At 40.6% G+C, this 16,839-nt stretch overlaps 1 protein-coding gene across 11 annotated transcripts in view; it reads left to right on the top strand.

The window, feature by feature from the left end:
* The window catches only part of LOC120561008 (citron Rho-interacting kinase), a 72,222-nt gene that overhangs the window by 23,998 nt on the left and 31,385 nt on the right, over window positions 1-16,839 (top strand). For 6 of the 11 annotated variants that reach the window (XM_039803952.1, XM_039803958.1, XM_039803954.1 and 3 more), the window contains exons 9-16: window positions 19-144; window positions 5,718-5,813; window positions 6,050-6,166; window positions 6,362-6,471; window positions 6,801-6,993; window positions 8,068-8,265; window positions 8,409-8,462; window positions 11,970-12,167. In XM_039803952.1, the coding sequence (XP_039659886.1) occupies window positions 19-144; window positions 5,718-5,813; window positions 6,050-6,166; window positions 6,362-6,471; window positions 6,801-6,993; window positions 8,068-8,265; window positions 8,409-8,462; window positions 11,970-12,167 (1,092 nt within the window). The remainder of the gene's footprint in view (window positions 1-18; window positions 145-5,717; window positions 5,814-6,049; window positions 6,167-6,361; window positions 6,472-6,800; window positions 6,994-8,067; window positions 8,266-8,408; window positions 8,463-11,969; window positions 12,168-16,839) is intronic. The other 5 variants (XM_039803960.1, XM_039803959.1, XM_039803955.1 and 2 more) reach the window with 1 other exon arrangement.

Raw genomic sequence — 16,839 nt, 5'->3', positions numbered from 1 at the left:
TGCTTTTCTTGTGTTCAGGATGGTAGGAAGACTCTGGAGAACCAGGTGAAAAGGCTGGAGATTGTGGAGCGCCGGGAGACTAAACTGAAGGACGAGCTCCAGAGCAAGGCCGGGCAGATTCAGCAGATGGCAGATAAGATTCTGGTAACCCACCTTTCACCACTTGTGTGGAGCTAAAATAATCAGAGGAGGTGTGAGGTAAACAAAGCTCATCATTGCAGAGGAAGTGCGATTTCACATAATATTTCTGAAAAACCTCATGTTCGTCGTTTACTATCTTTACGGATGATCTGGATGTAAACTGTTTTATATGGACTGGTATGTATAAACTGCTATATAGCTGTTATTTCTATATACACAGGGCACAAAGCTAGCCTGTATAAATAATAATAAAATATAGTTTTACGTAATATTGTCCCCATGCTACACCCACACAAGTGCTTTCAGATTAGTGTGGGCGTGTACAAAACAACTGTGTACAGGGGAGAGGTTAATAGGTAGGAATAATAATTGCTGTGTTCCATTTCTGTGTGCCAGTTCCAGGGCTTGAGTATTGTGCAGTGGCGGTTCTACATTGAATTACACCCAGGGCGAGACCCCCTATAGTGTATATTTATTTTAAGTTCTGATAACTTATACTGTCATCTTTTGTGCAGAATTGTGTTCATTGTCTTTTGAAAATGTTGGAGGTGGAGATTGTGCAAATTAAAAAGTGTGTTTCCTGTTGTAATTGCATTAGTTAAATAACTTCTCTTAAGTGTCTTTTTCAAATGTTTTAATGAAGGATTTGTGCAATTGAGAAATATAATTTTCTATTTCACTTATGTTGTTATACTAATATATATAAATGTGCCAAAAATACAATCAGATATATAAAAAATGTAACAAGAGCAGAGAGCAACAATAATATAAAATATTAAGAATAATATGGAAATAAAATATAGAATAAATATTAGGGCTGTCAAACGATAAAAAAGATTTTATCGCGATTAATCGCTGAATTTCTATAGTTAATCGTGATCAATCGCATGTTTTATCACATGATTAAAATTCTATTATTTTGCATTTCAGAACTGTTTTTAAGTACATATTAACAATGGAAAGTTACTTCATGAACTTGACTTTAGGATTTGTATTTGTTTATTATTTATTTACTGTAAACAAAAGAAAAATGTGTGAATTTGTCATTATTGTACAATTCCTCCAAGTACCTAACTAAAAAACTAAAAATCCCTATTCTTACCAGAGTCAATATAGTGTGCAGTAACTTCTAAATAATTTTGATTACTCACTAATGTCCAGTGATCACCAGTTAATGAGACAGCGTTTGCACTTTGCAGCAGTTCCAGTGTGGCTGCTTTCTCCGTGGAGTACAGGCTGTGTGTGCGTGGGGCTGCTGTCCTCCTCGACGGCAATGTACAAGACGTGTCGGAACATGCCAACCGTAGTACTTCTTTAAGACCCGAGACTTCTACGGTGCTGACAGATCTGCAGTTAGTTGCCACCCATTTCGCAAGAGTCATTTTTTGGGATTTGGTTTCATCAACAGGTTGGCGAGTAGCACTCTCCAAAATAATGCTTTGCCTGAGCCCATTAGCATCAACCTGAGTCACATTAACTGTACTATGCTTAGCTCGTAGGTGGTAGCTCAAGCTTGACATGATATTTGAATTTGGCTTTACACAATGTGCATATGGCTTTTGACTTGTCTACGAGCTGTCCGGGAGTTTTGGAAAATAAAATGCGCCATACAGAATTGTGTTGCTGCTGCATTTCTCCATCATGCCTGCGGCAGTAGGATGTGTTAGGAGGAAGTATGACAGCTTGATGATAAGTAAAGGTGCGGCAAAGGATCAAAATAGTAGCCTGTTAGGCACGACGCGAAGCCGTAAGTGTAAAATAAATTAATAAATGGCGGCATGCGATTAATGCGATTTAAAAAAAAATGAACGGGTTATGCTCGGCCCTTAATCGCATTACGGTTAACGTGTTAATGCTGACAGCCCTAATAAATATTCTAAATAGCACAAATACTTCATCACACAAATGTGAAAACGCACTAAAGAGAATCTAATTATATAACTATTGCACTAAGGGACCGTTCGGTATTTATTGAATGCACCACCGGAGGAAAATAGGGGAGAGTCATGTGTTTTTATTCTTTGTTGAGCGGAGGGTCATGCAAAATGTTTTAGTCCAGAGAGGGGGGGTGGGGGGGGTCACCCAACTTTTGTATTCATGAAACAGCAAAACTTCAAAGTGGCTTGTTTGGTGCATATGTGTGTGTATATATATATATATATATATATATATACATCCATGTAGCTCTTAGTCTCGGCCCCCGCTACCAGATGGGTCTGACCCATGAGTTTGCTGTGGGGCAGGGGGAGCATGCCCCCCTTGTGGCTGAAACAGGTAATTGCATTGTTTAAAAATTGAGTGAGTGGAATAATTACATCTGGCATGACCAGATATTTTATAAATATCTTAAATAACACAAAACAACTAAATGGTGGTAGGTAATACATCTGATTTCATATACTGCTTTAGTAAAAAAATATTTCCTGGTTGACGATGGGAGCAGTAGGACGTAAAAAATGAAATTAACTGTTGCTAGTCTGGACATCTTACCGTGCCAAGGTTTCAATAAAGGTTTCCTAAATGCCACATTTGATGTCAGCTTACTAATTGATTGCAGGTTTTGTGTAAATTTGGACTTACATTTATTCCACTTTGTTTAAACGGTGAAGTGGAGGAAGCCTAGTGACGAGTCCATAGCAACCCAGTGTCCTTTGCTGAATGGTCTCAATGTTTATTGTTTTATTTCATGTGAATACTAGTTTACTAGAGGAGTAACTTAGTATTTGAAGTAATGCAGTAATGCAGGAAGTGTGCATTTAGTTTCCATGCTTATTGTGTTTCCACAACAACGTTAGTGAGTAAATCTACTGAAATGGCCCCCACACCATAGCAGAGGAGTGGGATGCGTCAGATGAGAAAGCAGAGGTTAAGTCCCATATGTATAAAAGAACAATGGGAATCTGTGTATATTTGCCAAGCGCAAACCAGTACAGAAGGTATTGATAAATTGTTGGGGGAGGGTCATACCTGTTTTCCAAATTGTTTCGGATGGTCATAGAAATATTTTTACTGGCGAGGGGAGGGTCATGTCTATTTTGGCTAAAGGTACCAAAACTCCTCCGGTGGCCCCTTAAATAAATAACGAACAGTCCCTAAGAACAGAAAAAAAAAACTAAAACTTGGCCTTCCTTGATGCAAAATCATCAATGATGTCATCGTATGAAATCTGCTCCCCTATTGAATGATTGATACTGATGACGGAAAGGCCAGTGAGCCGTTCCTGGGACATGGTTGACCTCAGGTATGACTTGATCAACTTTAGTTTTGAAAAGCTCCTCTCTGTTTGAGCCACAGTGACTGGCAGAGTAAGGGCAATCCTCAGAGCAGTCCAAAAGTTGGGGTAGATCTCCAATAGATCCTTATCAACGATAGATGAAACTTTTGCCGTATCCGGTCGGCAAAACTCCGAACACATCTTCCTTTTTAAAGAATCATTTTTGTACCGTTCTTTGTTCTTTTCTCAAAGAAAAGCCTTACTCCAAGTCTTCCAGAAGACCGCTGTTCCCAGGAGCAGCAGCCATAAGCCCCGCCCACCGACTCTATACACCATGTGATTGGCCTGAACCAGAGTTTGGTTTTTCCAGCTCGCAAGTGAACAGAGAGTGCCTAGACCCCCCTGGCTGCAAATTAAATTTGCTGCCTAGGGTGTGTCTAGATTTCTTGGCTAGCCTACACGATCAACTCGATAATAAAGTCGTAAAGTAGGCTATCTTTCAACTCAGGATAGGATTGGCGATGAAAAGTTTAACTGACACATAACGCTCAGTATTAGCGGAGCACCAGCAGTATCGGCCTAGCAACCCGTTCCACCCAGAGGGGAACTGACCCCCACTCCCCCCTTTCTCACAGCTTCTCTGTGCAGTGTGCACAGTACCTTATCAGCAAGCAGGGGCGCCAATTTCCCACACGTTGAAATGATAGATAATACAGTAGAAAACTGCTTCGAGGATTTTATTTTTTCAAGTGCTCGTGTGTCATGAAAAAAATGCCGCCCCGGGCGGCTGTCCGCTTCGCTCGTGCCAAAAAACGCTATTGTTATTGGGTATTAATTCCACCTGTGCTTTTCCTGTTATAACAAGTAAAAAACCTCGAGAAAGAGTGCTCCTAAAGAGAAGAGGTTGGGTTGACCTCATTGATGTGGATGACAGTGTGTTTCAGTACATCCATAGTGACAAAGACAAGGGACTGGTTTTAGTACTTGGATACTTACAAGTCATGAATGCATTTTATGAAAAACTGTATCTGGACTAATACATTAAACAAAGTAATGCACTGCCTTGTCAACACTGCCTTTAAATAATATAAGATACAACGTTATTCTCCGTGTTCACAGAAAAAATGTCCTTGCATCGTCTGCTCCAACACTCAACAGATTACATTAAAAACACAAACATAAAAAAAGAATCTGTATGGTCACCCAACAAACATCCGACACACCTTTCTGTCATGCACGCGCACACACACATACACACACACACACACACACACACACACCACACACACACACACACACACACACACACACACACACACACAATACAACATATGGTCAAACATATTGTTTGTGAGGTGATTACATTTCTTACTAGTTCCATCACACTCAAAATTCCCCTTGCAATTGAGCTAAATAAAAGCTCTTCATAACGGCTTTTTTTTAAAACACTATGGGCCCTATTTTAACGATCTAAGCGCACGGCGTGAAGCGCCTGGGGCAGGTGCGTTTAGGGCGTGTACGAATCCACTTTTGCTAGTTTAACGGCAGAAAAAAAGGGTCCGTGCGCCGGGCGCATGGTTCAAAAGGGTTGTACTTAGTGTCTTAATTAATCATAGGTGTGTTTGGGGCGTAACATGCAATAAATCATTTAGAGTGTCATCTCCCATTCCCTTTGGTAAAAGCGTGAAGTGAAAGCGCGTGAGCAGATCATATATGGCACGAGCTTTATGCCACCAAAACTCCACGAGGTGAAGTAGCCGTTAAAATAACATTGAAATGGGCGCCCGGATATCTCCGTTGGTAGAGCAGGCGGCCATATATAGAGGTTTACTCCTCAACGCAACGGGCCAGGGTTTGACTCCGACCCGCAGCCCTTTGCTGCATGTCTCTCCCCTCTCTCTTCCCTTTCATGTCTTCAGCTGTACTGTCAAAATAAAGGCCTAAAATGCCCAAAAAATAATCTTTAAAAAGATAGCAATGAATTGCTGCGTTATTGACTTTAGACCAGGTTTTTGTTGGTCAATGGCACGATCACTTTCCGCTGCCTCAAGATAGCAATACGCCAAAAATGCACCTGAACACACCTCCCTGTAAGACCAGCACGCCCATGGGCGCACAGATGGGCGCAGTTGCATTTGTGAGCGCTGGACGGGAAATTGAGGGTGCAAGCTTAGTAGCAGGAAACAGGTGTTTATGATTTAGGAGTCCTATTGATCCCTCACTTATCACTTATCACAAAGGTGTCAGCTGTTTTTCTGATAAAATGGTTTGTACATAACTCTTATAAGAATAAAAGCTAGTTAGTAAGTACTTTGTCTACTTTTAGCCTTTGTGTATTTAACATATTTGTATGTTTGTGCAGGCGCTGGAGGAGAATTTGCGAGAGACCCAAACCACAGCCCAGCGGTTGGAGACTCATCTGAAGCAGAAGGAGAAGCTCTATGAAGACAAGATAAAGGTAAAATTTCCGAAAACATAAATACCTACACATATACATACGTAAAACAACAGGCAGGTACATCCCGATATACTGTACTTACAGGAAGTGCTCTGTGCTATGTTCGGAGGTCACACTTAAGTTGTGGGTGTACTCTATGCTTGGGAGAGATCTACAGTATGTCATCTTCACGCCATTCTCTGTCCTGTTAAGTGATATCCTGGTTATGGTTCTGTGGGCTGCCTGGCATTGAGCAGGTGTTGGAGGCCCAGATGAAGGCAGACATGGCTGATAAGGAGATGCTGGAGTCCAGTCAGAGCAAATATGAGGAGGAGGTGCGGGAGAAGTGCAGCATCATCAGCGAACAGAAGGCGGTAAGAACAGACCAGTCGCATTTTAACATTTTTCACACTGACATAGATTTCTGTCGTTTGGAATAATCTTGGGTAGGTTATTGCCGAGCACAAAATAATGAGCCTTAATCTGATCCCAATTTAACCCGGTGATGTGAGGATCTGCCTGTATGTTTAGTTAGAACACAAGCTATACTGTGCATCGTTTCTGTTCAGACCATAAATGCTATGGAGTCTAAGATGAACAGCCTGGAGCAGAGAATTGCTGAGCTGTCTGAGGCCAACAAAATGGCAGCCAACAGCAGTATCTACACCCAGAAAAACATGTAAGTACATATACACAAATCACTGTAATTCTTTTTGACTGTAAAAGCATTAGAAAAACGTCCACCTTTCTCTAGATCTCTATCCATGAAATACTCAAGTTAGTTCAAGAGAAAGCCGTGGGCTTTTGTTGATTATTATTGAGTAAAATATTTGCTTCAGTCATAATATAAAAAGAAGGTCAAGAGATTGGTTTAAGAGGATAAAGATGGGATAATGATAGGATAGAAGCTTGTGCAAAAGAATAACAGTTTCTTTCCTTGAAGTGTTTTTACACATAATTGCACAATGCCAGGAAGCATTGCCTCCTATTGAACTTTTTGCACACAAGTATGTGTGGTCTCGGCAGGAAAGCCCAGGAGGAGATGATCTCAGAGCTTCGCCAACAGAAGTTCTACTTGGAGTCTCAGGCTGGGAAGTTGGAGGCCCAGAATGCCAAACTGGAGGAGCATCTAGAGAAAATAAGTCAGCAGGAGCAAAACAATAAGAGCCGCGTGCTGGAGCAGGAAACAAGGCTCCGAGAGGTGAGGAGATATGGAGCAGCAGCAGAAAGCTAGATTTTATGTACCGATAGACATGAATGTTAAAATTTTCTTTCCATTTCCCCTATTCCTCTGTCAGTCCCATTCCAATCTGTCACTTCTATGCCAAATTCAGTTTCAGTACCAAGTCATTTTTAGTGACCAATGTGCAGAATCTACACAACAAAAATATGTCTAAGCCTAGCTCACTTTTACATAGATAACATTGAGCAATAGACCTCGTCCATCTGTACTGATCAGGCTCCAGAAAGTAGACACACACCTGTGTGTAAGTGCTTTCCTGAATATATATTGAGGGAATAATTATAGCGCGGCAGCAGGTGCAGCTTATAAAACGATTGTTATATAATGATCATATATGGGCCCCAGCCACTTGGTTGAATGCTAAAAAGAGTTAAAGAACGTTTGATGTATCATACATACATTTGACACATGACATGACGTTGGGATCTAATGGTGTTTTGTGATCAGTGCATTGGAGCACTTTTTTTTAAACCTTCCCAAAATACTTCAGGAAGTGAGTTTTATAGGGTAGAAATCTCAACATCTGGATTATTGAGTCATTGAGTAACTTCCTGGTATTAATCAACAACCTTATTGACTCAGTGCAGATGTCTAATTGTAATTTTATAGTTCTGGGCAAAAAAAAAAAAAAAAAGCCTTTAAAAATAATTTTTTTTTAAATTCAGATGCAGAGGTAGAAAGTAACAAATTAAAATTACTCATGTTACTTTTTTTTAAATCTGTAATTTAACTTTTGCTTAAGTATGTCTTGTTTGAAGTATTGTACTTTGCTGCATTTTAAAATCACATAATTACAGAGTAAATGTAAAGACTGTGATTTAATTAAATAAGTATAAAAAAAAGTATATCTTTAATTTTACTTGTACTTAGTAAAAGTTCATCAAAGTAATCATACTTTTACTTAAGTAGAATATGTTTGTACTCTTTCCACCTTCAGATGCAACCGAATAGAGCAGCACAGCTAATCGAGGCAGAGTAGAGGTGTCAGTGTTTTGGGGTGAATAACCTTCCCTTTTCTGTCTCCCTTTGTAGATTGGTCTGGAGCACGAGGAGCAGAAGCTGGAGATTAAGCGTCAGGTGACAGATCTGACTCTGACGCTGCAGGAGCGCGAGTCCCAGATCAGCAATCTGCAGGCAGCTCGCCACGCTCTGGAGAACCAACTACAGCACTCCAAGACCGAGCTGGAGGAGACCACTGCAGAGGCTGAGGAGGAGATCACTGTGCTCAGAGTGAGAGAGAGATTGAGAGAGAGAGAGAGAGAGAGAGAGAGAGAGAGAGAAAGTAGAGGAATACTCAAGCTGATGTCTCCTTTGTTGTCATATAATTCAGGCAGTGAAATCTATCCCTCTGTCTCTTTTGTCATACCTGCTAGGCACACAGAGATGAGATACAACGCAAGTTTGATGTCTTGAGAGACAGCTGTGCGGTAAGCTGCTCACTCATTTTTTCTCTCTTTCCAGGAATAGACAGCGCGTCTGGTAGCTGAATCTTCACACACCATCACACATAACTAACAACCTAAAGTAGCCATAATATTTCACTCCACGTGTTTCCGTTATTCTTCGGTAAATCAGGCTTTATTTCAGAAAATAAAGAAAGAAAATACTACTCTTCTACTTCTATTTAAACAAAGGGACTCGCTGTGACTTTAAACACCTAATCCATTGCATCACACCGGTCTTCTTTTTGGTACGTTTTGTTAAAATATAGTACTAACTGCTCTCGGCTGGTGATTAGTATGACAAGGGCTCCACGCTAATGTTGTCAGAGCTGTCCCAAAACATTGTGTTTATGGTCAAAGTGAGAATTGTTGTTGCTAATAGACACCAATTCTTAAAAGTGGTAGATTAAGTCTCATTCGGATTGTTTGTTTCCATGATGCCATTTGTGCACATTAAGTGAGCTAACATTACCAAAACAAGCCCTGATGATGGGTGTTATACAATCGCCATGGCTGTTTGGCACCTGAGAATTCTGGGATTTTTTTTCTTCTTTTTTCGCCGTGATTCATGGTGTCACATACTCAACTTTACCTGGACTCACTGTGGTTTAGTTAGCTAATACAGCATCTCAGAATCGAGTCCACACGTAATGGCTGAATTACTTAGAATGAATTACTCGCTGTAATTGTTTGATTATTTTCTTTTCCACGTCCGCAGAGATATTTATTCCCCCTCTTTTACAAAACAACACCACCTTGTTACCAGAGCTTATGATAATGAGGCATTTTTTTGTATAGCAAGATACATATTTTGACTGCTGAAAGTACGTTTTCTAGTAAATCTAGCTATTGAACAGCCATTTGCATTTGTTTATTTTACAGACGATGAGGGCTATGTTAAAGAATGTTATAATCCCAAAGGTTTCCCAAGTCATTTTATTTACCAGTTGCACAGGAATAGTACAAGCACATTGGAATTCTTGCCATTTTCTCAGTCCCTAGGCCATTATTGTTATATTATGTAATTATTTTGTTGGACAATATTAGAGGGTGTTACTGTGGAGCCTCTCACTAACCTTGAGAAAATGATGTTGACATGTTTAAGGGATTAGAGTGCCTTCCAATTCATTGACCTTGAATAAACACAAAGACCATCATGGTCTTCCTTTATTCCATTGCCCTACTTTTGAGGTCCTCCCACTTGCAAACTGTTCAGAAAGAACTGTCCATAGATTCAGCTGGCCAATGTTCAGGCAAACACAGCCAAATTCTGCAACAAGCAGAGCTTCTATTTTTTGCCCTGCTGAGACTTGCCATGTTGGTCTATCTGTTAGTCGGAGCAAGATATCTCAACAACTACAGTACAGGCCAAATTGTCATTTATATAAATATTTTAATTCTTACTTTCTTTTTGCCACAGCTTGACAGTTTTAGTGCCCCATTTTGCCCAGCGCTTACATCAGGCAATTATTTCCATTTGTACAGACTGACATATCAAAAACATATCAAAGTGTCAATTTCCTTAAAATATGCTAAACACATTCCAGCCCCTCAAAGGATAACTTTTTTTTCCCCATTGTGGATATACCATGAACTTTCCTCTTGTGCTATCTTCCGACCAAAATGTCAACTTTGCACACAAGACATCCCATAATCAGCAGACTGCAATGAAATTTGCTGACCGCATACATTTTATTTTTAGTAAGACTGTAGAAACACTTACACTGTCAGTATGTTCTTCGTTGTACATTATTTTGTATTATGGGAGCACACTGTTGCCTCAAAGTAGCACTAGTGGGGATTTTTTGTATCTATATTAACTCTAAATATACCTGCCACATCATCATCATGTACTCAAACTAGAGAAAGGTGATTTTGACAGTGTAATAATGGTGGCATTTGAGAGTGGCGCTCTTAGGCTTTTGTAAGTGCCCATGTTCCCTGCTAAGATCCTTCACATAGCTAACATTAGAGCTATTAGAGTTAGCAATAAGACAGTGTATATTGTGGGACTTTAGACATTTGTCAACCGTCAAAGATTTTGTTATTCTGTTTCTACTATATGCTTTAATATTTTTGGTTGTATTAGACCAATCAATGTCAAATCAATGAGGACTACTTTTAGCCAAAATACATTTACAACTTGTTATTTTATCTATTAATCTATTACCTCGGTCGGTCACCAATATATCAGTAGCAATGATTTCACCAAAAATGGTTAAATTTAACATTTTGAGTAAACCAACTTAAGGTGGATTCACTCTCCACAGCTGTTTAGTAGAAAGAGCAGATGTTCCTTCCTCTGTATTTCAGTGTACAGTAAAATATTACGTTCATTTTAGTCGAGGAAACTGTGGCACTGATTTACTGCCTCTCTATTTAGCTGGGCCTTTTATTCACTGTACAAATAGTGTTGAGCAATTTGTATTCAGCAGTGTTGAGGATGCAAAGCTCCGGATGTGATTTTAATTTAGGCCTGCAAGTTGCTGTATAGATTGGGATGACAGACAAGTAGAGTAAATATAGAGGCTTGCCGGATCACTGTATCCATTCTAGCGTTGACTTCCTCGGCCCGCCTTAAGTATTTAGTTGCTGCTGTCAGTCCCCTGCCTCGGGGGAGCAGAAGTACTGAGTCAGTGCAGAACAGACAGCTAATTTATGAACTTAAAAGCTTTGCTTCCCCCCGCCACCTGGAAGTTCTGCGTGGTACACACGTTCCCATGAGAGCTGGGAATAAGGAGCTCTTACAGGCAGCCTCACCAGCCTTTAACCCTCATTTCCCTACAGCCTGCTGTAGTCGTGGCTGATTAAGGCAACAGACTGATGCTGATGAAATGATTAGCCCGCTCTTTGCTCTAAATGCTCATGTTTAACAAGTAGCCTAGAATAGATATCTTGCTAAAATGATTACTGCATTATATCACCAACCCTAGATAGCTGCATCATGTAATAATGCAGCATTAGAGACTGTGTGGGCTGTTTGGTCAGCTTTTTGTGTGGATGAATAATAACATGCACAATTCTATGACTACAACATATGCACACAATTTAAGCGAGACCTTTTCATGTGTGTAAACTGTAAAATGAATGTACATTTATTGTGTACACTGATTGTACATCGCAATTCAGTAAGGATATCTTTTTCAGACCCTATTACACAGTCTATGTGTCAACTGTGAGTCAGCTGGGTCGGAGTAAGTAACCTGCATAAACATTAGCATTAACATTAGCATCATCATTAGTATACATTATTAAAGTTGGCCTTAACTAATGTCAAAACAGTTATATCTGTTTACAGACTTAGTTACCGTCTATAGAGACAAAAATAAAGAAAAACTATTCTTAAAGGGCAGAAATTCATTTAGAAAATCCTGATTATGGTTTATCCGTAGTTGTTTGTTTCTTGGTTGATCTATTTTGGGTGCAGAGTGGGTGCTCTGTATATTTACCTCTCTTTAAACGGGCAGTCTGAGTCCTGTTGACTTCCTGCAGGTGATCACAGATCTGGAGGAGCAGCTGACCACACTGACTCAGGAGAACAGTGAACTGAACCGCCAGAACTTCTACCTGTCCAAGCAGCTGGATGAGGCCTCTGACGAGAGAGAAGACCGGCTGCAACTCAGCCAGGATGTGGATAGGCTGCGTCGGGAGGTGGCCGACCGTGAAATGCACCTTAACAACCAGAAACAGGTACCTGGCTGCTGGTCCTGTTGTAATTATGGGTAATAAATGTGTGTGTGTGTGTGTGTGTGTGTGTGTGTGTGTGTGTGTGTGTGTGTGTGTGTGTGTGTGTGTGTGTGTGTGTGTGTGTGTGTGTGTGTGTGTGTGTGTGTGCCTGCTCATGTGTTTTTTTTATCAACAGTCCAAAGAAAGGAAAGTCAGGAGGACATTAAAGGTCCCATATTATGCTCATTTTCAGGTTCATACTTGTTAAAACATAAATAATTTTTCTCATACTGTCTGTCTGAAGAGACTTGTATTTACGCTCCGTTTTAGCGCCTGGCTCTTTAAGCACCCTTGCAAAAAAAAATCTTCTGCATCTGCACTCTCGGAGTCTCTGCTCCGTCATTGCAGCCGGGGAATGACTGTAATGCCACTGTAGCGGCACTTTTTACCTCTATATAGAATAGCTGTAACGTCACAACCGTACGAAAGTGCTGACGGCTCTCTTTTGGGCACCGTTTCTGAATATGGGCTACAAAAAAATCGAGAACAGACAAAATATCACTTTTTACAATATGGGACCCTTAAATGCTCAATTATCTACAATTGGTACGTTGTATTGATTCGTTGATAGAATCAGCTGATACTGGCCTCTATTTAAAAGTTGGTTATGAGCCAGTCATGTCATCATACTCCAAATATGATTGACAAAATGTAGTTTCTTTAATTGTATTCATAATATTGATAAATGCTATTCTTGGTTGTCTATCAGAGACCCTGTACTCTAGTTAAAGGTGTCTTGTTGAGTTTTTGACCACCCGTAGTGATATGGAACAATGTTTCTACGTGTGGATCCCTGTTTTGTTAGTTCTCATGCACGAGCTTGCGTGTGAAGTGATACACATTCCTGCCAATGATACCACTCTGTTCTTCAGGTGGCGGTAATGCACAGCGATGTGCCAACAGAGGCAGTAAAGAAGACTGCTAGAAAGTAAACAGTACAGGTTTCAAAATGATCAAAAATCAGGCTTTGCCAAAGTTTAATGGGGAATGTATTGAACACTTTTAGATCTCAGAATACACACGTGTTTTAGTAAGTAACAGAATGAAAACGGAAAGGTATATAAGAAAACTCCACAGGGCACCTTTAAATTGTTTGTAATAGGACATTTGCATGCTCCTATTAGTACTGCTATTACTTTGTTATTTGTATTATTATCCATCAAATTTATTTCTAATTGAGAGCTGTTTCAGAGGAGTTTGTAGCATAACATGACTCAAAACTAAACAGGAAAACACTGCAGTCTTCCAACCATTCATTCTCTGTAACACACTGGACAGTCTATCACCAAGTAATCAAACAAACAATTAAACAGCTGACTTTTGAACCCCATAATTTAGTCACAGTGCTTACCACTGAGCCAACCACTATAGTCTAGAAGTTTTCATATTTCTGCATGAAATTGCCAGAAAATATCAGCTGTCATTAGTTGAATATTTTTGAAGAAAAAAAAAAGAAGAAAACCCACAGTTTTCTGTTGACGAGACTCAGAGCTGCGACAGTTGTAAGCCTTCTTTTAGTTCAGGTCCCTTCCCCCTGCCCACTTCCCACTCACAGCCAGTCAGACACAAGGTTTCCACTTACTTACATTATGGGATATATCCACGCTACCTTTGACAGGTGACCTAGACATCTCTCCCAGCGCTGACAGTGTTAAGTGTAAATCAGGCAGCAGAAACCCTGGGAATATTTCAGTATTGTTATGAGCTGTATTCTGGATGCAGCGAGAGAGAGCGTGAGCCAGGAGCTTGTGTGATGCGTGTGCTGCCCCTGTGGGAGGATCTGTGTGTGGGTGTCCAGTAGCGCTCTCAGTCCTGCTGGTTGTGTAACGAGCGATGCAAGTCATAGACGAGGGATGGGGTGGTGTGTGGGAGGGATGTGTCATCCCCATCACTCCCAGGTCATGTCAGCTGTGAAAGCGTTGGACTTCAGAGGGCCGTGGTGTTGCTGCAACAGCAGCACAGGCTATATTTGTCTCCCAGTGCTTAGTCTGAAGCAGTGCATTGTAAGACATAAAACACAGCATTTTGTGTAGGCCCTGTGAATAATAAAATGTCCGGTGCCCAAATAACTCCAAAGGTGCTGTTTTGCTAATTGTAGTTTAGAAGTTATTATTTAAACTGAAGGTACAGAGTCATTTACATGGTAAATTAGTTGTTGAACTTCAGGTATGTTGTTTAAGCTGCCATCAAATGCTCCTCATAAGCCCCTGTGTCTGCGATTGTGATTTATTTTAGGCATGGCGCTATTTTATGGTGCTATGGCTGACTGAATTTTATGTCTGACATGTCAATGAAGAAGTTAATTGTTAAGATAGCTTTTCTTTTTTTAGCCGCTCTCCTTCCTGCATGATGGCCTGTAACCAACAGGTTCTGGTGGGAGAAAGTCAGTGAATGGCCATTTCGTGTTTGTGTAATGTCATTTTGACAATGATTACTTCTGTTTTATATGCCATGCTAAAACTTTCCTTGCGAGCCCCAGGCCTGGGGATGTGAAAATGTGAAAATCCTGGAGAGAAGCCCTCACACCGCTTCTGATAATAGTGATCCCTCCATCACAGCTCCTCAGTAGCCAGAAATAATAAGCAGAGAGCCGTAAGGTGACAGTGTAATTATACTCGACTACTGTACATTTCAGAGGGAAATATTGTACTTTTCTAATTTGAAAATTTTACTAACAAATAGATTTTACATACAAAACATACGTACAGTATGATTGATTTCAAGTTAAAAATGAAGTACCTATCAGAATGTAGCATGGTCAAATTAAGCAATATTACACGAGAGGGTTTGATTTAAAGTCATTATTGGCATGACAGTGATGCGGCTAGGACAGAGGCGCTTTTACCGCGGTTTGTAAGCATCACTATCCAGTTATAACTAAGATAGATTTAGATACTTAAAGGTGCAATATGTAATACTAGTTAGTGTTTAAAATAGTTACTGCAGTACAAATTCAAAATACTGGAGAGAGTCGTCTCCCCCAGCCCCTCCTCCCCAGACTCAAAGTTCACAGAGGTTGCCAGGCTGAGACTGCAGCATCCACAACAATGTTGCTAGACGCTTGTCTCACTTGGCCAGACATTACTTCACAGCACAGCGGAGTAGCTAACGTTAGATGCTGGCTATATTGACAGTCATAAAAGCCCGTGCTCATGCGAAACTCTGTACCCAACTGACAGACTTCCTAGGCTTAGAATTACGATAGTAAGTGCTAAAAACACAACCACCTCGCTGTCCTCTCCACCAGACTGAACACACTTTATTGGCTTAGAATTACGGCAACAATCGCTAAGCACACTGCAAACTCATGGTCTTCTTTCCCGATTTACAGCCCCCCTCTCTTGGCTTCAAATAACTCACCGTTGTCGGCTACGACCGCTGAACAGGCTACATGTTGTAAACAGCCGTGGCCCGCTCGCTTGGTCCTCCGGTAATGTTAGCAGTTAGCAGGGTTAGCATGGCAGCATTAGCCATGACCTGTCCCCAGATAGCAATGAGTCGGCGGACCACCGGCGGTGCTCCAGAGGCAGTAGAAGCGTCAGAATGGCGTAATCGCAAACACGGTTGCCGGCGCACCGCCGGCGGCAGCAGCTTTTTAAAAGCGGCAGCCACCTTCCTACCGCCTTCGATCCGAGGCCGGCCCGTGGGCCAACCGTTATACCAAAGGTGGCCCTTCTGCGGGCCGCTATTTTCGAGCGATCTGCCGCCGCTTATATTTCAAAGTACAGTAACTGTCATTGAAACAAGATGTGTCAGATCACTGAAATACACACACACACACAAAATAAATACATATACATATATACATATATACACACACATACATACATACATACTGAGGTAAAAACAGTAGTAGAACAGACCATTATAACTGCAATGCTAACTTGTGACACAAGGATTTACAAGTTGTATTTAACAATAGAATAAAAGTTAAGCACTGTGACGGAATGAAAAAAGCAAATGTTAAAAACAGAGTAAGTAGAATATTTGGTGAAATAGGATTTCCAAGCTATTTTTAATAGAATAACACTTAAGCACACCGATGGAATGAAAGTAGAATTTTGGTACTAGTTAATGTGCAATATCAAGTAACAGGTATGAAATAGGATTTACAAAACTATAATACCATTGTTAAGCACTGACGGAATGAAATAAGCCAATACTAAAGTCACGTTAAGTAGAATATTTGGTACCAGAACAGATAATGTGCAGGTATATCAAGTATTAGAGATATAATCTAGGATTTACAAGCTATATTTATAAATAGAATAAGCACTGTAACAGCAAATTGTATAGGAAGTAATTGAGATCTTTGGTATCAAAGAATGTGCAGGATATACCAGGTAATATACATTTTGAGATTAAATTTACACATCACAACAAGTGGGAACAAACACAATTAACAGCAGGAAATCTGGCTGTAGAGAACACAGAATGTGTGGAGTGGTTGTGGTCTGCGTGGGGTAGTGGGCTAAGAATTGCAGGACAGTCTAAGTAATGATACAGGATCTCCAGAATGAGGCAGCGCAAAATGGGCATGTCTTCAGTGATCCCTCGTGCGCCTGTATAAAGGACAAACAACCTCACCATCCCATATCCATCCAAGGAGCTGCCCTCAAGGCAGGGTCAAGGGGAA

The sequence above is a fragment of the Perca fluviatilis genome, chromosome 6, assembly GCF_010015445.1.
Source record: "Perca fluviatilis chromosome 6, GENO_Pfluv_1.0, whole genome shotgun sequence".
Lineage (NCBI taxonomy): Eukaryota > Metazoa > Chordata > Actinopteri > Perciformes > Percidae > Perca > Perca fluviatilis.
The sequence above is the reverse complement of the archived record's forward strand: the minus strand, read 5'-3'. Positions and strand labels throughout refer to the sequence as shown.